The 24017-nt window shown below is 44.7% G+C and overlaps 1 protein-coding gene across 1 annotated transcript in view; it reads right to left on the reverse strand.

Moving 5' to 3' along the window:
• The window catches only part of dgki (diacylglycerol kinase, iota), a 41182-nt gene that overhangs the window by 5946 nt on the left and 11219 nt on the right, over positions 1-24017 (reverse strand). Inside the window, exons 2-28 of the mRNA XM_079294517.1 lie at positions 18171-18279; positions 16106-16201; positions 13794-13868; positions 13394-13450; positions 13186-13254; positions 13037-13105; positions 12769-12885; positions 12391-12465; positions 12026-12121; positions 11835-11917; positions 11484-11544; positions 11282-11395; positions 8992-9117; positions 8295-8373; positions 7980-8035; positions 7119-7181; positions 6382-6455; positions 6123-6234; positions 5946-6032; positions 5507-5619; positions 2432-2532; positions 1775-1854; positions 1487-1531; positions 891-960; positions 366-406; positions 125-249; positions 1-13 (exon numbers count right to left, since the gene is read on the reverse strand). The exon at positions 1-13 is cut by the window's left edge and continues 13 nt beyond it. Coding sequence (XP_079150643.1) covers positions 1-13; positions 125-249; positions 366-406; positions 891-960; positions 1487-1531; positions 1775-1854; positions 2432-2532; positions 5507-5619; positions 5946-6032; positions 6123-6234; positions 6382-6455; positions 7119-7181; positions 7980-8035; positions 8295-8373; positions 8992-9117; positions 11282-11395; positions 11484-11544; positions 11835-11917; positions 12026-12121; positions 12391-12465; positions 12769-12885; positions 13037-13105; positions 13186-13254; positions 13394-13450; positions 13794-13868; positions 16106-16201; positions 18171-18279 — 2206 coding nt within the window. The remainder of the gene's footprint in view (positions 14-124; positions 250-365; positions 407-890; positions 961-1486; positions 1532-1774; positions 1855-2431; positions 2533-5506; positions 5620-5945; positions 6033-6122; positions 6235-6381; positions 6456-7118; positions 7182-7979; positions 8036-8294; positions 8374-8991; positions 9118-11281; positions 11396-11483; positions 11545-11834; positions 11918-12025; positions 12122-12390; positions 12466-12768; positions 12886-13036; positions 13106-13185; positions 13255-13393; positions 13451-13793; positions 13869-16105; positions 16202-18170; positions 18280-24017) is intronic.

Here is a 24017-nt window from a genome sequence, read left to right on the forward strand (position 1 = left end):
TGTCAAGGAAACACTGGAAATACAAATTACAGAAGGAATTACAATGTGATGGAGGTCTCACCTGGTGAAATAAAGGTTGACAGAAATACAGAACAATACATCTGTTGTGTCTCTGCAGACGTACCCAGCGGTCGGCTCCACCACCAGATCAGGCATCGCTGTGGACGATCCCTGGTTCACCGCCGGCCCCTCGTGGTCCAGGATGAACACCTCGTCCTGACAGATCTCTGTCACAAAGTGGAGGTGCTCCTACACACACACACACACACACACACACACACACACACACACACGCAGATAAAGATATATATACAAGCAGAAGCTCATGAATGCTGATGTCAGCAGCTCCTTTAAGTGGTGTTTACCTGAGCCTTGTCGATGCGGTAGAAGCGGTCAGCTGACGTGGCTGCAGAGCACAAACATGCAATGTCAACAGGAAGCTCTTCTTTAGGACTCTGAGGACTCTCGTCTGTCTGTCGAGTCACTTAACTTATTAAACCGGCTTTTAACGGACTCAGATCACCTGTTATTTGATCTCATTTATCAACTTACACTTTTACATAATTACTGTCTCCAATTTCCTTTGTAAACATGTTAAGAAAAGAGATTTACAAAGTTGTTGTTATGATAATTGAGACACCAAAAACACCAAAATAAAATACATAATTTCAGTGACGATTCCAAAGGTTTTCCTCCACTGATGAAAGTTACAAACCTGGCGTCTATATGTTCGGATCTCTGGGAAGTGAGATGCAAAAACAGTAGAAAATCAAAGTGTCCACTGCTTGCATACTGTAGCTGCTCCTCTCTGATTGAACGGTAAAAATGACTCTCTGAGGTTTGTTCATATTTGTTTGTGTCACATGAACATCTGTGTCTCGGTCACTCACAATCCAAGAAGCTCCAGTTGGGAGAGAGTCTACTGGTGGAACTGGTCCTGGGGACGCCTCTGCTCTCGTCCTGAAGACAAAGAGATCAGACACTCGTGATCTTCATCATCACTTCACTGAACAATAAACTAAATGTACATTTACATAATTATTTAAAGAAAGCAAAAGAGAGAAATCCAGACAGAGGAAAGGTATTAATAAGAACAATCAGTAACGAGACAGAGACAACGAGGCAGAGTATAGTGTAGTTTAGATTAGACTCACCACAGCTAATGAATATCATTACAATATTACTGTTTATATGAACACAGAAGACTTTACTCAACAAGGGTGTCAGTCTGTAAAACCTACATTTTAAGGTGAATTCCAGATTTTAAAGTTATATTTTCATTCTTTATGGAACTGCTAACACTGCTAAACGTATCATAACTACAGCATCATCGTCCAAAATCCATGAAACAGGTTCACACAAATTTTAAGGACTGGAAAAAAGGCAGATTTAGAGATTTAAAATATGTAAGAAATTACTTCTAAATTGTTCAAAACTGATTAAAAAAACAACTTTTCCTGCAGAAAGACACCCAAAAGTGATATACCTGGTAGTGCACCCTGTGGCCAGTAGATGGCGCCTGGTGTAAGTCCTAGCAAGCACAGCAGACAGGTTTCAAGGTTAACAAACAGCCAAAGCATTTACATCCAAAACGTCCACAGATGTTAGCACAGTTAGAGTCCCACGAGAGACACACAAGCTCCGCATTCCCAGCGGCGTCGGATGCTCATCCGTCTATAAATAACGCTGCAAGCCTCATGAAATAATGATGAAGAGGAAGAAACGGAAGAAGATTGAGATGATTATGAGCGTTAACGATGAAGATAAAACCTGCCTCTTGTAACCTGTCGATGTAGAGTCTGCACGTCTCCAGGTCACAGTCGCCCCTCACCACCACGATGCCCACTGGGATGGCTGGAATGCACAAAACGCACACGTTAGACATTTATGCATCGAAAAAGTAGGTTAAACCAGGATTAACTGCATTTTGTTTGGGCTGCATTCATTGACATTTCATCTTTTTTTGTTTTCATTTTGTTGGCAAACAGTTGCTCATTCACACATCCAGCAGATGTGCGACAGCGTCATTGATTCAGAGTTTATTTGTGTCCAATGTTCACTCTCTTTTAGCTCAGATTCAGGTCCCTGAGGGAAATATCTGGCTCTTAAGCTGCTAAACGCTCCACTATGTCCACCAGCTGGTCTTCAAACTTTCAAGACTTTATTCTAATCGTCACATGCATGAAATTTGAGCTCTGCATTTATCCCCTCCTGAGCGTTTAGGAGCAGTAAGCTGCTGTGACGCTGCCGGAGACCAGCCACTCCAACGCCTCGACCTCCGTCCCTCTCTGTGATGAGAGTGAATCAAAACGGTGAAGCTGTGAGCTAGAAAACCAAAAATAGCCTAAAGATGCTGAAATGCTCCGTAGAGTCATGCTAATCATTGCGAGTGACCACACACACACACACACACACACACACACACCCTTACAGATGTCTCGTAGCTGCTCCTTGTCGTACTGCAGTCGGTCGTACTCCTGCGGGCTGATCCGATTCACTCGAAGACGCAGACGATCTGGAACTGCGTGAGGACTGGAAAGAAAACACACACACACACACAATTCAGACAATGATAAGGACACACAGACACACACACACATCACAAACCAGATTTTGCACGATAATGACATTTAAATTCTGTCTTGCTTGGTTGAAGTTTTCTAACTGAGCTCCAGGTTTTGAAAGTCTAACTGACGACTCTGTCATCCTGCTGCAGCACGACCCCGACGCTGTGTTTAAGTCAATGTTTGTGGGCAATGTTGCCTCCAGCGAGGACGGAGGTTGAATATTGACGTGGGTGAAAAACAAAACCATCGACCCAGCCTCATGAGCTCACAGAAACAGAAAGGGCCTCAAATTGAAAATACATCAACACTTTTGTTATTCTCAGTCACAGCTGAAGCAAAATTAAGAAAAGAGCTTTTCTTGGGAGGGGGGGGGGGTGGGGGGGTGGACATCAAGTGAGGGCCAAGGGGAGTGGTGCAGGAATAATAAGCTCAGGGAGAAGTTAAAGGTAAAGGGACTGCAGCGGAAAACACCAAGACAAGAGGCAGACAAACATGTAGAAGTGAAGAGACTTTCAGCATGCGGCCATACTCTCTCTCTCTCTCTATGTCTGTCTGTCTCTCTCTCTCTGTCTGTCTCTCTCTCTCTCCCTCCCTCTCTCTCTGTCTATGTCTGTCTCTCTCCCTCTCTCTATGTCTGTCTGTCTCTCTCTCTCTGTCTGTCTCTCTCTCTCTCCCTCCCTCTCTCTCTGTCTATGTCTGTCTCTCTCCCTCTCTCTATGTCTGTCTCTCTCTCGCCCTCTCTCTCTCTATGTCTCTCTCTGTGTCTCTCTCTGTCTCTCTCTCTCTCCCTCCCTCTCTCTATGTCTGTCTCTCTCTCTCCCTCTCTCTCTCTATGTCTCTCTCTGTGTCTCTCTATGTCTCTCTCTCCCTCTCTGTCTGTTTCTAAGTCATGTCATCAAGACAAAAATATTTGACAAATGCAAACTTATTGTAAGGAGAAAAAAGCTTCAGTTTCATGGAATTAAACATTGGTTGAACCCAAACAGACAAACGTTGACAACAACAACAACAGCATTGACTCGTCCACTCACTCCTCGTCCACTCACTCGTTCCCTCACTCCCTCACTCGCTCCCTCACTCGCTCCCTCACTCGTTCCCTCGCTCCCTCACTCGCTCCCTCACTCGTTCCCTCACTCGTCCCCTCACTCGTTTCCTCACTCGTCCCCTCACTCGTTTCCTCACTCGTCCCCTCATTCTTCGCCTCACTCGTTTCCTCACTCGTCCCCTCACTCTTCGCCTCACTCGTCGCCTCACTCGTCGCCTCACTCGTCCCCTCACTCGTTGCCCCACTCGTCCCATCGCTCGCTCCCTCACTCGCCCCCTCACTCGTTCCCTCACTCGTCCCCTCACTCGTTTCCTCACTCGTTTCCTCACTCGTCCCCTCACTCTTCGCCTCACTCGTCGCCTCACTCACTCCCTCACTCGTTGCCCCACTCGTCCCATCGCTCGCTCCCTCACTCGCTCCCTCACTCGCTCCCTCACGCGTTCACAAACACACAGTGACGTTCAGTGACAGAGGGCTCAGGTACTTACACAGAGAAGGAGTCGGGGGGAGCAGAGAGGCGGCGCAGATCTGCTGCACACACCTTCTGAATACTACGGCCACACACACACACACACACACACACACACACACACACACAGAGAAGAGAGGAGGAACGTGAGGAGGGGGAGGGAGGTGAGGAGGAGAAGAGGTGAGGAGAAACATATGGAGGAGAGGAGAGAAGGTGAGGAGATGATGAGAGGAGGTGGAGAGGAGAGGAGTGGAGTGGAGGAGAGGAGTAAGAGAGGAGGCGAGGATAGGAGAGGAAGAGAGGAGAGAAAGAACGGAGAGGAGGAGGAAAGGTGGTGAGTATAGTTTGAGCGGAGGAAGAAAGTTGGTGACTCAAGGAGAGGAAGAGAGAAGGAGGAGAGGAGGTGAGGAGAGGAAGAGAGTGAAAAGAGGAGAAGGAAAGAGAGGGAAGAGACAAGGAAACAAGAGGAGAAGACAGGAGAAGAGACAAGATGAGGAGAAAAAGAGATGAGGAGAGAAAATTAAAAAGATAGGAGGAGACAGGACATGAGGAGGAGAAAAGAGGAGAAAAAATGAAAGGAGAGGAAGGAAAGAAAGGAAGGAGAGGAGAGAAAGGAAACAAATGAAAGTAATAAATAATCAAAACGATCACAGTCATGTGTTGGTAAGAACAGAAGAGGGACAGAGATAAGTGGACAAACATTGATACACAGAGTAGAGCAGCAGTACATCAAGCAGAGACAATAGTTACTGCAGTAACTATGAAGTACTTGTTGTTATTTACTGTGCACGCATTTACTGTAGCTGGTAGACTCACATATATAAAGACAAAGATACACATGGATAAGTATTAGTGCTACAGGGAATGGAGGAGTGTTAGTAGCCAGATATTAGCATTGTTTTGTTGTTATACATTTAATCCAGGTACTGTTCTTAAAGGGACAGTGTGCGTTTACAAAGGGAGGAGTGAGCAGAGGGGTTGATCTATAACACTGTCCCTTTAAGTAACGTTTTTAATTCAGGACTACTCATGATGGATTATTCTAAGACTGCGGTATTCCTACTTTAATTAACTAAAAGGATCGGAGAACTTCTCCCACCACTGCACCACAGTACAGCTCTGCTGCTTCATCCCCGATAGAAATCAATAAAGGTCTCGGTTCATTCTCCTTCTCAGCCGACACAACCACACAGTATAACATGTCAGCCGGTCTCCCCGGTGCTTTCGACTTGATTAAATTGAACATCAGTCCTTTGATTGTGGTTTGGCGAGCTGACGGGAGATGTGGGACACAGAGAGGAGTGAATGTCAGCTCCCACTGAACAGATCGTATGACTCACTCAGTGCAAACCCGGGCTTTTACAACACCGCTGGCCGAGTTCCTCTCTGTGTGTGTGTGTGTGTGTGCGTGTGTGTGTGACTCACTCGTTAAGCAGGGGCACAGAGGTGCGTCTCTTGCTCTTCTGGACCATGTTGGCCTGATTTCGGAGGGAGATGCGGAGGGTGGAGGGAGCCAGTCGACACGGCTCACCGTCCACCTACAAACAAACAGAGGCACACGAGGACAACTCATTGTTTGGTCATTTTTATGATCAGTGACAATACGATACGGTACAATACTTTGTTTGAGGGAAATAAACATGCTTTTCCAGAGAGAGAACAGGTAAAAACATGATCTTAAATATCTTTGAACGGTATAATATGTAGCTATACCTGTGCACACGTTCTAAATCTTAACTATATTATTCTTCTGCTGCAAAAATGTCGTTTCATCTCATGTTGTTTTACTTTCTGTAGCTATAAGTTGTATATAACAACAAAGTAAATTCACTCAATGGGCTAATCGTTTGGCGAATACACTCACCTGAACAGGTACAGTCTTGAAGGTAGTGAGGACGACTTCTCTGCACTGGTGCAATCTCTCTCCGTGACCGCCGACCTGTAGCGCCGCCTGGTGGACAGAGCGGAGACTTACGGCAAAAGAAGGGACGACGATCTCATCAGATCGTACCACGTTGTTTCTATTTCCTTGTCATCTCACCAGAGAGGCCACGGTGAAGCCAATAACCTCGATGCAGCCGTCGTCGTGCCGCTGCGGTTCAAAGTCCCGGTGGTCGCCTGTGTTCCCCCACGGCATGGTGCCTGCACAGTACCTGCACACGTTTAACATATGCGTCATTAGTTCATAAAAACGGCAATGGCTTCTACCAAACACTGAGAAATTATAAATAAATGTTTGGGCATGAAAATGATCCCAATGAATATCAGACACAGTTCCATGACTCTGTGTATTCACCTACCTGGGAATGTTTAGAAACACAATGCACTGAAACTTCAGCTCCTGGATCTTCGGAGTTAGATCGGTACCATCGCACTGAGAGAGACAAGGAAAGGAAAAGTTCAAATCTGTGTCTTTGACCAGCTGTTACCAAAACCAGATGTATGCCCTTAGGCATGAAGTTCTTTTGCTGTACAAAACAACAAAACAACTCATTTTCACTCTCAGATTCTCCTGAAGCTGCTCTCTCAGTTCTCAGTTCTCACTCTCAGTTTGAATGCTCTCGCTCTAAAAACCTGTTGTGACGTGAAGTGGGTGGAAAGTGATTGATTACAGGTCAAAGGTCACGTCAGACTCGCCCATTCAAGGACACCCTCGAGGAGTCGTGGCAGCGCCAAAGAGTGAGGAGAAGCATGGACCTGAGGCATGAATGTAGGAATTCTTCAGCAAGGATCCCATGAAAACACCATGACCAACGATGGTTGTATGTAGTAGTTTAGCAGATCAGTATCATCAAGAAAACAAACAGCCGAATTAAGGAGAATGATTGTTAGCTGCTGCTCTAATAACAGTACGGAGGTCAGCAGCTCGGATCAGGATCCACTGAAGGACACTTCAGCATGACCGATGTTAAAAGAGGAGTTGAAGGACGGACCTTTTAATCACCCGGCCGACCTGCTGCTTAGACATGTCGACATGGAAAACGATACAGATCGAGAGAGAGAGAGACAGAGAGACAGAGTGTGTGTTAACACTCACCACCACTCTGACGTGCTTGGACAAATCCCTCGAGCTTCTCTGGAGGAAATCTGAGAACGCAGCCTGCAAAGACACACACACACACACACACACACACACACACACTCACACACACACACACACACACACACACACACACAAACAGAGAAGAGCGAACCCAATCAAACAGAATTACAGTTGATTACATTTCCCTCATTAAATAGAGAAAACTCCCCTGCATGCTTCCTCTCAGACTCCCACCCGTCCTTTATTCCTCACGTCTCTCATTCTTCACAGAATATCGTGAGTTTATGAAAAGGTTATAAGATGCCAAGCTTCAGATTTGAATCAGACAAAAATTCAAAACAAACATTGACAAGAAGCTGGAAAATATGATGAAGTTCGCTTCCAATCAAAACTTCTACAAACTACACGATGCTATAAAAGTGCAAAATGTCAAAATTCATTCGTATTATAATAAACCATGACATCATCATGTTTACTATAGCACACGGGATGCAGATTCATTGTTTATCTAAAATGACTAGAAACTGCAATTAACTTTGGCGTTGCATGGTGGCAGATAACACCACTTCCAATTGGATTTGGGACGTTAATAAGTGTGTACGGCCGACAGTAAGACTCACAGACACACCCTGCTTTATCCCAACCTCCTCCTGATTAGTTTGTCTATTTTCCCTTCATCTGTATTTCCTGACGTTTGTGTCGTCCAGCTGCTCCATCTCTCCTTATCCCCTCATTCCCTTCCTTCACTCCGATGTTGCGTCCCTCTCAGCCGTGATTCTTGTAGAAGACGACGTTTCTTTCTTCGTGTCTAACACTGAGTTTCTGAGTGGGCAATAAGTCAAGCGGGACACTCACCCCTGCATAGAACATCTTGTTGCGGAAGCGACTGTTGAACTTTTCTGGGTTGGCCTCTGCAAAGACACAACGAGAGAGGCAGAGAAGGAGAACACATTCAATATGTTGCATACACGGAGGCGTAGGTCGAGGAAGACTTCGGACCCATTCGTGCGCGCATGAACGCGTCCTTTTTAAAGTCTTATTTCATTCTGCTCCTCTTTCAGTGGAGTGCGATGCATTAACGGGAAAGATAAGGACTTACTGGAATATGAATAGAGTTAATGCAGGATGAGATGTGGGGGCAAGAAAAGCATTAAAGTAGATTTCACCGACCTCTGGATTCGTGGAACTCCAGGGTGACGTGAGCATCGAAGCCCAGGCTGAAGTAGTTGTTGAACACATTCAGAGGCAGCTGAGGACAAAGGACGACGTATTCAAGTCAGCATGTTCGCATAAATATTACACAATTAGACGGCTCATGTTTTTTAAGTGGGGTTGTATGAGGTACTTATCCACAGTCAGAGACAGGAGGACCAGCACGGGAGCAGAGCAACGTACTGCTGAGGACGTATTTTAGACTCCTAAAAAACTCTGTTTAAGTGTACGCTATATTTACAATAGTTTCACTGACTTACCGTGCCGTCAGAGAGTCCTTTCCGACGGGGAACTAAAGATATCATCTACGCTCTCTTCAAAGCCGTGTATTAAAACAGCTCTGCAAGGTACAATTACTGTTTTTGTCAAAGGACTCCTGTGGCTTTGAAGAGGGCATAGATGGATATAACGGCTTCGGCTCCCCGTCAAAAAGTGTTGCCTGAAAGCAAAGTTAATTGGTGATAATATTGTACATATAGCGTACATTTGAACTGATATCGATTTTAGGCCCCCTATCTCTTGAAAGATGCTAAAAAGTTCTGCACATAGTGGCTTTAACTTATTCTAATCAAGTCTTAACCCTCGAATTACACACACACACACACACACACACACACACACACACACACACACACAGCCTGACCACCCAGCTGACCTTCTGTGTTCCCTCCTCCGGCTGCGCGGCACCTTTCTCTACCAGGAGGTTCCACCTGTCCAGCTGCACCACCGAGCCGTCCTCCACGTGACACAGAACCTTGGACACCGGCTCGTCTGTGTAACCCTTCAGACAAAATATAGACAGAGAGAGAGAGAGAGAGAATTCACATTAAATAACATATAGAGTCAGCAGTTAAAGCGTCGAGCCAATGTTTCCAATGCAGATGATCATTTCAGTAGCTAGTAGTAGATGTGAAATGACCGAACACTCCAGACCAGCTGCTACTAAATGGACCTTGTGGTGAGATTTGTTTTGTCTGTTTCCACGGGTCAAGAATGAACTTTCAATCCCAACTTCAAGTCCTTCAAGTGCTGTAATAACTTCAGCTGCAGAGGAAGATCATGTGATCCCATCAAAAGCTCCAGAACAGCTACGACAGTAAGAGGACCTTGAGGGGAGATTGTTGTGCCGACGGCTGATTTAACGGTCGGAAGGGGACGCTCGTATCAACTCACGAACAAATTCAGATAAGTCATTACATTGAGTCTTGTCAATAGAATTACTCTTATAAATTCAGAACGTTTTGAGGACAAACAAGGAAGTGGAAGAACAAGTAAAGAAGAAAGGGAAGAAAGTGAGGAGAGGGAGAGCAGAGAGGAGGACGGGAAGAGAAGGTAAAGGGAGATGAAAGGAAGGTTTCCTCTCTATCCCTCTTTTTATCTGTCGAACCACCGAGGTCTCTCTTCCCGTTATCTATTTGATAACAAGAACACACACGTGAACACATGAAGGGAGGGAAAGAAAGAGAAGAATAGACAGAGAGAGAGCATGTGATCATTGGCTCTCAACAAGTGGTCACTGAGCACAGATACTCACACCAGACCTCATGCATAAATGAGTGGACCTTACAAATAACACACACCTCACTCCTCCCTTTCATCCCACCATCAATCCATCTCTAGTCTACCTCTGTCATTCAAGCCAGGTCTCTCTAATGGATGCTGTTTTGTCTTTCGTTCATTATTCTCTCCGTCCTCTGTCTCTGTGTGTCGTCTGCTTTTCATTTTCCGTCTGGACAGGGTCAGGAAATCAGTGTACCAAGGACTGCAGTGAGTGTGTCTCACACACACACACACACACACACACACACACACACACACACACACACACACACACACACAGGGTTATTCACACTCACACAGAGAGAGGTGACGCAGGTGCAATGGTGAGTAACACAACGGAGTGTCAGAAGGAGAAGAGAAAAGGAAAGAAAGGAGAGGGAAGGAAAGATGGCAGGAAGAAGGTGGGAAGGGAAGGAAGCAAAAAGAAAAGAGGAAAGGAACTGAAAGGTAGGAGAGGAGATGGAAGGAGAAGGAAGCAATGGAACACAGAGGAAAGAAAGGGGAAGGAAAGGGAGGAAGATGGAAGCAAAGGCAAGGAGAGAAAAAGTAAGGAGAAGGAAGCAAAGGAAAGGAATTGAAGGGAAAGGAGAAAGAAAAGAATGAGGAAAGGAAAGAGACAAAGTGGATAAAAATATAAACCCTGCAGCCAGTAGAGGACAGAAAGGACACACTAATTAACCACAAAGTAGATATGAATGTTCATCTCTCTCTCTGTCTTCTGCTTCGTGCTCCATGAATCCCGTCAGTCATTCACGGGTCTCATGCAGTTTTATTTGATGGATTATCGTCGATACAATCCCACCTCACTGGACCAAAGAGAAGCCGAATGAAAGAATGTGGGTGCTTTTAAAAAGTCTCTTCTTCTTTGTTGCACTGTAAGGATTTAAAAACACTCTGCATCTTAGTTCTACACACCAAAACCTCTGTCAAATTAAACAGGAACGTGTTGTTGCTGGTGTGATTGGATGTTACACTAATGCGGTTCTACTGCATAAAGAAAGAGAAAATGTTACACTCGTCATAGAATCAATTAAAGTGTCAACAACGGCCGCGTCATCGCTGTGTGACGTGCTGTTCCTCGGAGAGGTCAGACGATGGCTGAACGTCGGGCTTTAGAGGAAGAGTTGCGCAGGAAGAGCGTGAAGTAGACTTCCTGGAATGTGAGTTTTTCTGTGTGACGAATATTAGATATTCCTTCTCAACTTATTGAGTGTGTTGGAAGTGCTGGCATTGTTTTATCTTCATTTCATTTCAACAACTCTGCAGACGGAACTTGTTTTAATCAACCTGAACTCGAAGACATCAAACACACTTAAATGACTGAGCAGATACAGGGTGGAGAAGCTGCGACGTCCTGCCGCTCACAAGTCAAGGCTGCAACTCACCCCGCCCCAGTTGAGCGTCCTGGCGAGGTCATTTCCTGTTCCCAGAGGAAGAACAGCCACCGGAGGCTGGGGGTTCATCTGCAGCTCATCCAGAGTGGACAGGATCCAGCCCACCTACAGAAAGACGAGCACGGGAGGTTCTAGGCTGCAGAGATTCACAATAGAATGTATAGAAATACATCACAATAGAACAGAGCCGTACCGTGCCGTCCCCTCCGCAGGCAAGGATCCTCAGATTTGGCACTTTACGATACAACTCCAACCTGACAATTTCCCACACAAAGCAGAGAGCGGTTGTAGAACACAACATAACAAAGACTGATCGTGTTGAGTGGGTGTAATTGGTGCAAGCTTTGTGAAAGTTGCTCGATCCGTGAACAGAGTATTTGAATAAAAGAGGATAATGACTAACGCTGAAGTGAGACAGCACCTTCACCCCGGCAGTAGATAATGACGGTTTAAGGAGAAAACGATCACTAAATTGGCTGTTTCCCTATATTTGAATTCTTTACACACTCGTGAAATGTTTTGCTCCCAACTGAAGGGTACTTACGCCTCTCGCAGCCCCCCCTGTGACAGGTCGAAGACTTGTCGAGGGTTCAAGATCCACATGAACATCTGTAACACCTTGGCACCCTGCAGAGAGACATTTACAGTCAGGGTTCTCCTACTACTTGATGAACTGATGGTGAGCTCGAAGGGGTCTCAAACAGACAAAAAGAAAACATTTCAGGGTTTGCTGACCTGGTTGCCTCCACTCTTGGGATTGACAAAAACCAAGATGGGCTTCATGAGAGGTGAAGGAAGAGGCTTCAACATGAACGGACGCCATTTAGACTCCTGAAGACAGAAAGAGACAAAGTTACAAAGAGAGACGTGCAAAAGGTGGAAAAACAAACGAAGTATGTGAAAGATAACGATGAAATGATGAGGCGACTAATCGATTAGCTGATTTACAGAAAAAATACAATGTCCAAACACATAGTCATAAAAACATTTACGCACATGTTGAGTAGGTAAGTAGAGCGTATAAATCTGCTCAGGTGAGAGGAAAACGTAAATCTGAACCCGGTTTAAACACAAACGTTCAGTCTCATCGTGCTACTTACATCCAGTCCCTTCTTACTTGTCCTTCGTTTAAATGATGTCCGCTTTTTTCTCCTGGCAGAGTTCTTAAGTGAGCTCTGGGGTAAACACACACACACACACACACACACACACATACACAGAGTTCAACGGTTAGTTCACTGCCACCGTGTCCCTTATGATGGTAATTAAAATGAAGAATGTGATGTGAGGGTTGTGTGTGCGTGTGTGTGTGTGTGTGCGCATGTGAGACACAAACCCAGACATGTGTCAGCTCATATCGTTTCTCATTACTGTCACAAGATGACAAGCTAGTGAACTTTATCAACCAGTGGACTGACAGGTGAGCGGCGTCTGCAATGTGTGTGTGTGTGTGTGTGTGTGTGTGTGTGTGCGCGCACCTGTGGTTTCCTGACTTTGATGATCCAGGAGGGTGGTACTATGACTCCAGCGTGGGCCCCCAGTGAACATGGCTCCTCAATCTGGTGCAGCATGAAACACGTCACCTTATTGTGGAACTGCAACAGAAAACACTCCTCGTTGTTATTTATCCTTTCATCAAAGATCCACATCTTTCTGAAACTCCGCCTCTTAAAAGGGTAATTTCACCCAAGAATATAATGATTGTTATAACCCTGTAATAATAATTACAGAGGATGAATTACTTACTGCCTGTTTACACCAGGAACAACTGATGGCGATTATTTCTTTACTGTGGAAGAACTTCTGTTGAAAACTCTGCAGAAACCGACAGAAATACAACAAAGTAAGTCAATATTAACTGTTGACAAGGTACGTGTGTGTGTGTGTGTGCTTACCTTTCCACACTGCCTACATTTCCCCTCCTGTCTTCTTCTGTGAACCCAGTGATGTCTCAGTATGTTCTGCTGTCAGAGGGAGAAATGCTATTTATAATCCTGTTTCCTCGTCACCCAAAGTGTAAACAGGACACGTAAAAAGTCTTCTTCTCTCACATGTAGTAAGTCTTGAGCATATTTAAACACACACACACGCACACACGCTTACATCTCGCATGCAGCGGGATCCTCCCTCTCTGTAGGTTGGCTTACATCGGAAGTTAATCTAGAAAGAGAGAGGCACAAAATGCCAAATAAGCTTAATTTTAGATGTGCGATGACTTTGATCATTCTTTTACCCGTTACCTGTAAAGTCTGTTTAGATTTGAGTGCTAACAACGAATAATTGGTCAACATTCTGGCGTTCAATAATGACAAGATCGCTCTGACGAACTACAACAGCATACGACAAGTTACCCAACATGCACCTCTCCTATGTAAGCTGCCTGCACGTGGCTCCACAGTAACATGCTGCAGGAAACTCTCTCGCAAACATGTGTTAGAACTGAAACTCCTTTCACTGATAGTGTGTCAAGTCTGCATTGACTGTGTGTGTGTGTGTGTCATACCTTTTCTAGTTGCTCTATGCAGCCGGAGTGAACAACGATCTTACAGGCAGCACATTTCCTCCTGGGGGCCGACTTCTTAAAGGAGAAAACAGACACACAGCACAGAGGGCGGTGAGATACACAACAACAACAAACACACAACAGACACACAATGATGATACGTGTACGCTGTTACACACACATACAAGCACACAGAGATGTGTTCAACGTGTCACTTCTACAGCATTAAGCCTGTGATGACTCGATTTTAATCATCAATTATATACGATTAATATATATGTTCAATCTTTTTCATGCCAAGAGTTTGATGAGATCTGTCCCCTTAAATATGAAGCTACAGCCCCGAGACAGTTAGCTTAGCTTAGCATAACGACTGGAAACGGGGGGAAACAGCTAGCGTTGCTGGCTCCAAACGAAACCGAATCCACCTACCGTCACACTAAAGCTCCCTGTTTTACCAGTTATTTCTTTCATTTGTCAGTTTTTATGCTAAGCTGAGCTAAACAAGTGTTCGCTGTAGCTTCATATTTTGTGGACAGATAATAAGAGATGTATTGATCTTTAATTGTCAGCAATCATAGTGAACATAGCTCATGAAAAGCTATTATGCCGGGGAAAGATAACCACTTCCATTTATCACAATGAAAGATAATAGGCAAACACTCAGGATGCCAAAGTGCTGTTTACCTTCAATGAATAGTACTGGCCTGCTGCCTTTGCCCTTACAACACACAAACTACTCACAATGGGTGATAATGGAGCGGTGTTAACTCCAGTCAATGGGTTCGGTCTGAACTGTCCCCGTGAGCAACACTTAGCGGCACAGTGCTAATCAAAACACAGCCTTATACTTTCATATCTGACGGGTTAGCAGTTCTGAAAGGGACTCTCTTCTCACAAGACGTACGGCACGTTAAGGAAGCAAGATGTTCTTTTTCCAGACGCTCCGACTGACAACATGTCGGGGAACGACGGGTCTTTGACGAGGAAATGGAGGAACTTGATAGAAATCGTCGGTGTACGCAATCTTACAATCGTGATTTAAAAAAAGATTGTTTTTAGCAGAGAGTCGATGAGAGGAATTCACGTCAGCGATTCAAGCAAAAGGAATCTCACGTGACGCTGCTGAGTTTGAAGCCTGGTTTTCCTCGATTAAGAATCATATCTAGATGAGCGCAGGTGGGAATGTGCAATCTCCCCCGAGGTCACGCTGTCCTTTTAGCTAGCTGAAAGCACGCATCGCTGATGGAATATTTATCCAATTAAACATATGACAGGGAGAGATTATGATGAATATATTTTCGCTTCGCTGGCAGCAATCTCACCGTGTTCCTGTACTCTCACTGCGCTGTAATTACATGCCATCAGTGGAAATGACCAGATATGTCATTATGTTATTGTCAGTATTGCAGGCTGTTTTCTCAGCTCTGCAATTCCAAGTGCTGTTGTTCCCGTCGGAGGTGTGTGGAGCCAGAGAGGGTCCATAATACCTGTGATTTAAAGCCTTTCTGCACCGCTCTGCATGGTAAATGTGAAAGATCACTTTCATCCTGCTGCTTTGAAGTCATGGATCATGTGAGTGGGAGTGTGGCGTCCTGTTTAGAATAACTCACACACATACAATAATGCTGCACTTCCAGAGCGCTGGACCACCTGCTCTGTGCATGAACTGATCCAAAATATATCAGACTTTGAATGAGTTACTAGCGTGTAGATTTTAGATTTTGGATGTTTTACTGACTCTAATTATTTCCCCCACAGACCAGCTTTTAGGATGAAGTTAGAGGATAGGTTCCCAACCACAGACTGCAATAAGAAGTGGACGTAGTCACCTATTGGTTTGTACACTACGGGTTTAAAGCCTCGACAGGGTGCTTTAAGTTCTAAAGACGAAAACACTGTCAGTCACCGTGTAGCCCCGCCCCTAAAGCATCCCCTGCTTTATGGTCTGTGTGACTCTAAATGGACCATAATGTACTAAATGAACATCATGCTGTATTGAAGAAGACTTGAAACTAGAGATTGAGACCATAAACTCATGTTTACAATGTTTACTGAGGGAATAAATCAAGAGAGAAGTAGAGTCATGTTCTCATAGACTTCTATACAACCAGAGGAGTCGCCCCCTGGTGGACATCAGAGAGAATGCAGCTTTAACACATGAAGCTTTGGCTTCACTTTTCAGAACAAGAGGTTGCTGCCTGTTCCCAACCCTTTGGACCACAGACCCGTACCAGGCCTCAGAACAAGTGCTACACACACACACACACACACACACACACACAGGAGTGGTCAGTGTGCACACTACTCACTGCGGTCTTTAGGAGGCAGGTGTCCTCTCCGAGATAACAGAGCTCTCCTGAACAACTCGTCTCCATCCACACGTGATCCCCGTTCAGTGCGTTCTCCTGCAGGGCGACAGAGAAAGGGGAGAGAGAGAGAGTGGAAGTAATGATATAACAACTCACATTATCCTTTGCGTCGCTCACTCACATTAAACTGCAACCATATGCACATAAACACTCGTCAGCGAACGCGGTCAACAAGTGTGTCAAGCACATAATTGGCGCTGTTGAGGCGGCGGGTACTTTCACAGTGCATGTAAATTCAGGGAGCTGATTGAAACCCACCGCAGGAGCTGGTGATTCATGTGCAAACACACCTCTGTGCATACAAACATGTAAGTGTGCTTGACTGCATGTATGTGTCAAATGAAGAGGGTAGTCCTGTAGAAAGTGCAATGAATACATGTAACCGTCGTATAGCGATGGCTGTAGATGTGGATGATTAGAGACCGACTGGCCAAACAGAGCTGCACTGTGATGAGAAAAGAGGAGCCAGAGCTGTCTGATCTCTTTCTAATCTCTCTCTTCTCTCTCACTTCTGATTGGTTAACCACGGTCATAATTGCCTCTGCCACAGTACAGCAAATCCCTTTCAGTGGCCATTTGTAATCATTTCCATTTCCTCCTCCGATATCTGGCCATACCACAAACAGCAGGAACACAAAAAACAAAACCACTCTGATTCATTAAGGGGACCATGAAGCCGCAGCAAATCAACCCCTGAATGTGAATGAATGAGTGATGAGGTACAATGATAATATTAAAGTGTGTGTGTGTGTGTGTGTGTGTGTGTGTGTGTGTGTGTGTGTCGTGTGGAGAGCTAAAGGCCAGCGATGACGTGGTGGAAGTGCCCCTGCAGACGGAGCCAGAGGGGAATCTCAGAAGGCTCGTCTACTTACACCTCCCAATTAATAATTCAGCAGGTTTTATTTAATATTCATTGTTGATGCACGATTCCCTCGGCATCTCGGTGAGACGCTGACATCCTTGTTTTTAAACTCCATTAAGCATTTTTAGATGTTTTTCTGATTCATATCAATGAGTTTGCAGTATTTTGGAGGCTGTAGTTTGTCTTCTTTCATGAGCCTGTTGTGCTCTAAATTAAAGATGCCTCTTCGTTGATGTTTCGGAGTGTAAAGCTCCCTCTGTCACAGTCTGAATCAGATATAAATAGAAGCTTTGTCTCGCTTCCGTTGAGCCCATTGCACACAAAGTAATCGGTTATTTCTGCACAGACTATATTTAAAATCAACTCTAACAGGATCTCAGACTGTTTTTGTGGTAACTGCAGACCAAATAAATTATTTATAGTTATTACGAGTATGTTGTTTGTAGTGGAGATGGTTTAGTCTACTGCGGGTACTTTGGATTATAGAAAATATAAAACTTCTCCCTTGATTTGACCCTTTTCTGCAGGAATGTGGGCCTTTTACAGAACTGCACTCTCTTGTGAATGACATGGGATTCATTTTAATCATCACAAAAACACAAGTTGCTTTGGAATTAATTTGTGCACGTCTTTTTACAAATGTCAGATGTTTAATCACGTCGCTTTAAAAGGAAATGAAGACGCCTCGCTGCACTTTTTGACCATTTCTCCCTGATTTGCGTCGTCATTTCATGACATTTTTCTGAGTGCTTTCGATGGCATTACCATTCAATCCAATTGCAAAATAAACCCCCGGAAAAAGTCACATCACACAAAAACTTTTCTCTCTCCCACTCTCAAGACATTTTTCTGGTAATGATCAAAAAAAGAAAATTGCTGCTTTCATTTCCACGGGAACATACGGCCGTCGAAACCAGTCTGCTGACAAATCTGTTGGCATGAAAACCAGAAGGTCATTCAGTGACTCAGACCGAGATAAATGTTCTTCTTGTCCAGTGTTTTGAACATTTATGTACATGCATGATGTGCATTATGCAACCAAGTCCGCGTGTTTAACGTTTAACAAAACAAAGAAACAAATCTGATCCTTATTCATGTTTAAGTATGTGTGTGTGTGTGTGTGTGTGTGTGTGTGTGTCTGACCGTCCAGTCCATGCAGGTACGTAGCTCCTTGTTGGGCCCGTTGGACGCCGGAGGCAGGGAGGGTTGAGATGGACCGAGGTGCTGGAGGCCTGAACGGGAGATCGCTTTCCTAAAAACAGGAAAAAGAACTTTATCAGCAATCAAAAACAGAAAAAAGCCTATAAAGAGACACACTGTCACCCGTGTGTGTGTGACACAGCTCTCTCACCACATATTCAGTATAATTCAGTATGTACATTCATTATTCATGGTATGAGACCACATTTCAGCGGGTTCGGCTGCAGATATTTGGTGGAGGAGAAGCGGGAACAGCTTGGAGGAGAGACTGCCAGCAGCACTTTGGGGTGACAGAGACAGATCTGTTCAGTCAGAGGATGAGTCAGCAGTCATCTCTCTTACTCTCCATGTTTCAGGCTCAGACTCTCGCCCCGTCACGCTTCCTCTTCCCATCTTCTGTCATCTGGATGTTTATATATTTCTCTGTGATTTCTTCACCACCTCTCTCGTCCCCGTGTCCCCAACATATCACCGTCTCTGTACTTATTCGTGTTGCTGTCCAGCATCTATCAGGAACTACCGAGTGTTCACTAAAGCAGCAAAAGACCATTTATACTTGACATACTTTAATAATTGTGTTTATCTTTACCATGAATATACAGCATTGAAACCATTCTGTGTCAACTGTCTTTTCGTGCAGTATTTGCATTTAAGTTCATTTTAAGTACACTTAAATCTCACTTTCTGAGAAAAAATGAAACAATTTGGGGCTTCTGATAAAAAAAAAAGTTTTTTAAAAACTATTCATGTTTTTGTTTTATGTAAACCTTTCCTGTTTGTACACTACAGCAAAGAAGAAAACATTTGAGCTTTTCCCCAATAATTTCACATAAACGTCCATATTTTTGCAGACCTGGAAATTGCAGAAAGGATGTGTGTGTGTGTGTGTGTGTGTGTGTGTGTGTGTGTGTGTGTGTGTGTGTGTGTCTGTCTGTCTGTCTGTCAGTGGAAAAGGTTGCACGGGAGCATCTGACCTCCCTGTTGAAAGTTTCAGTGGCCGTCTGTCTAAAATTATCCACCTGGACAAAGAGGAGTCCACTTACACACTGTAACCTGATGACACACCCCGACACACGCACGCACGAGCACGCACGCACGCACGCACACACACACACGCACACACACACACACACACACACACACACACACACACGTACTCGCCCTCACGACTCTTGGGATAAAAATAGTATTGCGTGGGTGACATATGCACAAATACAAGGACGTATGGTGACTGGACATATGCCGCGTATAACAAGGATCACAAGGATCACACACACACACACACACACACACACACACACTCACACACACACACACTTATAAACTTCACGACTCTAATCTCAATAATTCATTCTGATGAATGCATATTTTTTGATATGATAATCACAAAACAAGGTAAATGGGAACACTCTGCACACTTAAAATACGCAAACACACGCACACACACACTCTGATTCAGGGGTCATAGGGCGACACTATATTTGAGTGAGTCCTAATCTACTAGCAGACAGGCTCACACGCATTAAGGCTAAAATCTAAACACACACACATAAAATGGTCAGTGTGAAGCTGGTCTGTGGTCTGCGTAAGCATACAAACATAAACACACACCCTGATTCCATTTCTGCTCCTCATCTGCTCTTCTTCTCCCATCCATCCCTTTTGTCTCCTCTCTTTATTTTCCTCCTCCTCCTCCGCTCTCTTCTTCTATCCTTCTCCACTCTCTTCTTCTATCCTCCTCCTCCTCCTCTCACGTCTCTTTTTTCCTCTTCAACATCCCATCCCCTCACCCCCTCCCCCTCTAATCTCCCTCTTTTTTCCATCATCTGCTCTTCTTCTCCCATCCATCCATCCCTCTCATCTCTTTATTTTCCTCCTCCTCCTCCGCTCTCTTCTTCTCCTCCTCCTCTTCCACCTCTCATGTCTCTTTTTTCCTCTTCAACATCCCCTCCCATCACCTCCTGCCCCTCAAATCTCCCTCTTCTTCTCCCATCCATCCGTCTCCTCTCTTCCTCATCCTCCTCTTCCTACTTTCTCTCCTCCAGCAGAGGTGGGTTGTCAGCGTTGCCATGCGACGGCACAGCGGGAGCATCGGCAGCTCATCCAGTAATTATATTGGTGGAGAATCATCTCTGTGTGTGTGTGTGTGTATGAATGTGCGTGTGTTTCAGCAACTTTAACAGCAAAACTGTAAATGCAGTTACTTCGACAGAAGCCTCGTCACCCCATGTGGGTTGACTGTGTGTATGCGGACACACACACACACACACACACACACACACACGTCTTCATCTAACAGCCTACACACTGAGGATGATGTCATCTGTGTAATTCCTCAACTGGTTTCTATATACAGATCCTCCGTAGCGACGGAGGGAGGGCTGGACCGTTACTACAGGAGGAGGTGTTTGTGTGGCGTTCAGGTGATTATCGTGGAGTGTTAACAAACCCACACCGGTGCTATTCGGTGATTTCACCAGTTTCTGTGAACGCAGAGAGCCTCGCCGCACAGCCGGGCAGCACCGCTCATGATTAATGGAAAAGTAAGAACACAAAGTAATGGCCACACAAAAGAAAAAAAGGCAGCTGCAAGTGGGAGGAATCAATTTGAACATCTTCTGACTGGTGGAGCAGAGGATGTTGTGATTATACGTGGGAAGACGTCGGTTGACAAAAGAGACACAACTGCACCAGTGTGGGTTTAGTGCTGAACCGGTTTCTCAGTGCAAGAACATGTTTGTTTCAGGGAGAATGAGAAATATTAAGTTTGCAGGTTTTTCCACAAGAACAGAAGTTGAACTGTGTGGTTTCTCCGGCATTCATGACCATTGTTCCTTGTTTGGTTAAAAGGGGGAAATCACGTGTTTCTTCATCCAGAATTGTGCCAAAACGCAATTATTAATCGCCGATGATCCGCCTCAAGTTTCCCACCAAAACACTACATTTAACGCCTCATGATAACGATATAATTTACCTTCAACCAATACCCATTTTTACTGAGTAGAGCTCGAACGCATCATATTTTAACTCAATGCAACCTCCGTCAACGTTATTAGCACTTAAGTGAAAAGTGTACAAAAAGCAACCAGAGTTAGCTTTAGCTGAACTAAAAGTGACCTACAATGACTTCAGTTATGGTTTGAGTAAAAGCCTAAAAATACTGTGTGTGTGGTGAGTAACATCTATATTTAAATATGTATTTAACACCTGCACAAAACCCCTAATGCCAAAATAAGCCAGAAGTGGCCTTGAAGAGCCCACAGCAGTCAGACAGCATCTCAGGAATCGATCGGTTTCACGACCGGTGAACAGAGAAAGACAGAAGATGACGCGTTACGCCGGTTATAAAAGATACAGCTACAGGCAGAACTCCACTCACCTGTAGCCAAGAAGCCGGTGAAACCAGCTCACTTTTTTCCCCCTCCTCCTCCCTCCACGTCCATCTGCTCCCACATTTATCATTATTACATTCAAAGCCTCTCTCTCTCTCTCTGTCTCGCTCTCTCTCACTCCTGCTGCTAACGTCCTCGTCTCCCGGACTGAATCAACCAAACAGTTATTTCCAGCACGACTCGAGTAGTTATGCCAATCAATGTGACGGACAGCCGGACACCTGACACCAGACATCTGAGCTCCACACTGCCGTGTGACAGTGTGTGTGTGTGTGTGTGTGTAGGTAGTACAGTTATGATTCAGCTCGAGATTAAGCTCGAGGTCGTACGTCAGGCGTGAGGACGGTTTATTAAGTTTATGTTATAGATGAATGGTATTGATACTGTGATGTTATAGATATTGTCTAGGATCTTGGTGTATACTAATTGTCTTTTTCTGGGATTGACGGCTACACTACAATGAAAAATATCGATAAAGTGAAGATAAATTTGCTGACAATTCTACTGAGAAGTACAGTACACATAGAAGTACATAAGTGTGTATTTTGGGCTGTTTATAGGAGGCTACCTCATCATAACTCATCGTATTATCAATACCACGCTGTTGGTTAAAAGCCTCGCCCTATAAGTTGACAGCTGAGGTTCAATAAAAGAGTCTCTTTCCGCCTCCAGACATTATCATATTGCTTCCTATTTCCTGCCTCCTCCTCCTCCTCCACGTCTCCTTTCCTTTACAGGTGAGTGGGCTCTATTTTTGGAACATTACGTAAGAGATAACCTGAGAAACTGAGGTCATGATTACACACACACACACACACACACACACACACACACACTTATCAGTGTTTTTTTAAGCGGGGCATTTAGCTGAATGTTTGTGCAGCACAGAGATGATACAGGGATTTAAAGGTTTAGAAGACTTTTTGTTTTTAGGCTTTTACGCTGATGGAGGATTTAATTCTTGACAGTGTAGAGAAAAAAAATACGTTCCAGAGAATTTAAATGTCTCCTCGTGACCAAAAGTAAAATAAAAGTGCTGATTAAATTAATAGACATTCACAAATGATGAAAAGAGTTTCCACGAGACTGCATTTACCCAATTGTGCCGATAACACGAACCACAAATGTGCCTCAAGGGGCTTTACAATCCTACACACTCTCTCCTTAGACACTCTCTCCTTAGACACTCTCTCCTTAGACACTCTCTCCTTAGGCCCTCTCTCCTTAGGCACTCTCTCCTTAGGCCCTCTCTCCTTAGGCACTCTCTCCTTAGACACTCTCTCCTTAGACACTCTCTCCTTAGACACTCTCTCCTTAGACCCTCTCTCCTTAGGCCCTCTCTCCTCACTTATGACTCTCCAGATGATAACGGCAGTAACTTCAGTAGACGGCGAGAGTGAAACAACCTCACAAACCCGACACAAGCCGATCCGTCGGCTGCTTTGTGAACACAGTTACAGATGTTAGCCTTAATCTTGACATGGACCCACAGATGTTCATTTACGTGGAGCTCAAACATGAGAGTTGACAGTGAAGGACAATCAAGTCCTTCATTCGACACAATCTCACGCTCGCTCGCTCGCTCTCTTCTTCTTGTTGCTCTACTTCGGTTTCTTGATCTCTCTCCTTTCAATCTTCCTCTTTTCATTCTCTCTCTTTCTCTCTCTCTCGCTCTATGTGGGTCAGTGTGAAAGGCTCGCTTGTTGCCTCTGGTGACACAGCATGCCGTGTGTGTGTGTGTGTGTGTGTATGTGTGTGTGGGTGTGTGTGTGTGTCTCTACAGGCCTCCTCTCAGTGCCTCAGGTAATGGAGTGTGATGGATAAAGGTTGATCACCACATGCAAACACACACTCGCAAAACACACCGACTTTATGAGACAGGATTCAGGAGGGTTTGAGCATCTCATGACGGATGACATTTTTTAAATAACAGGAAACATACACACACAACCTTCACACGCTTTTCATACAAACAAATATGTCTGACTGTGTATCCTGTGTAGACAAAGTGCATCTTTTGCAGGCTGTATACACGTGTGTGTGTGTGTGTGTGTGTGTGTGTGTGTGTGTGTATTCAGAGCGACAATAACATCGTGAACAGTGCAATGCAACTTCATGCAGCAATGCTCTGCGTTGGCCAATCAAATACATGCAAGTTCCTGGTAGATTGTTTTGTAATGTGAATGTTGTAATGGTGGAGGATAGATGATTGCTGCTGTAAAAGTACATCTTATTGTATCATAAACAAGTGTTTTAGCGTCGAATAAGCCTTCCAGCTAATGGAGATAGCTTGACTTTTTGGATAACAGCTTCAGTCTGACCCCTAAGCACACAAAAACAGTGGGCGTGGGCGGGGTGTGAAGGCAACCCCACTCAGACTTCCTTCCCAGTTTTTATC

This window comes from Melanostigma gelatinosum (genome assembly GCF_949748355.1).
Source record: "Melanostigma gelatinosum genome assembly, chromosome: 22".
Lineage (NCBI taxonomy): Eukaryota > Metazoa > Chordata > Actinopteri > Perciformes > Zoarcidae > Melanostigma > Melanostigma gelatinosum.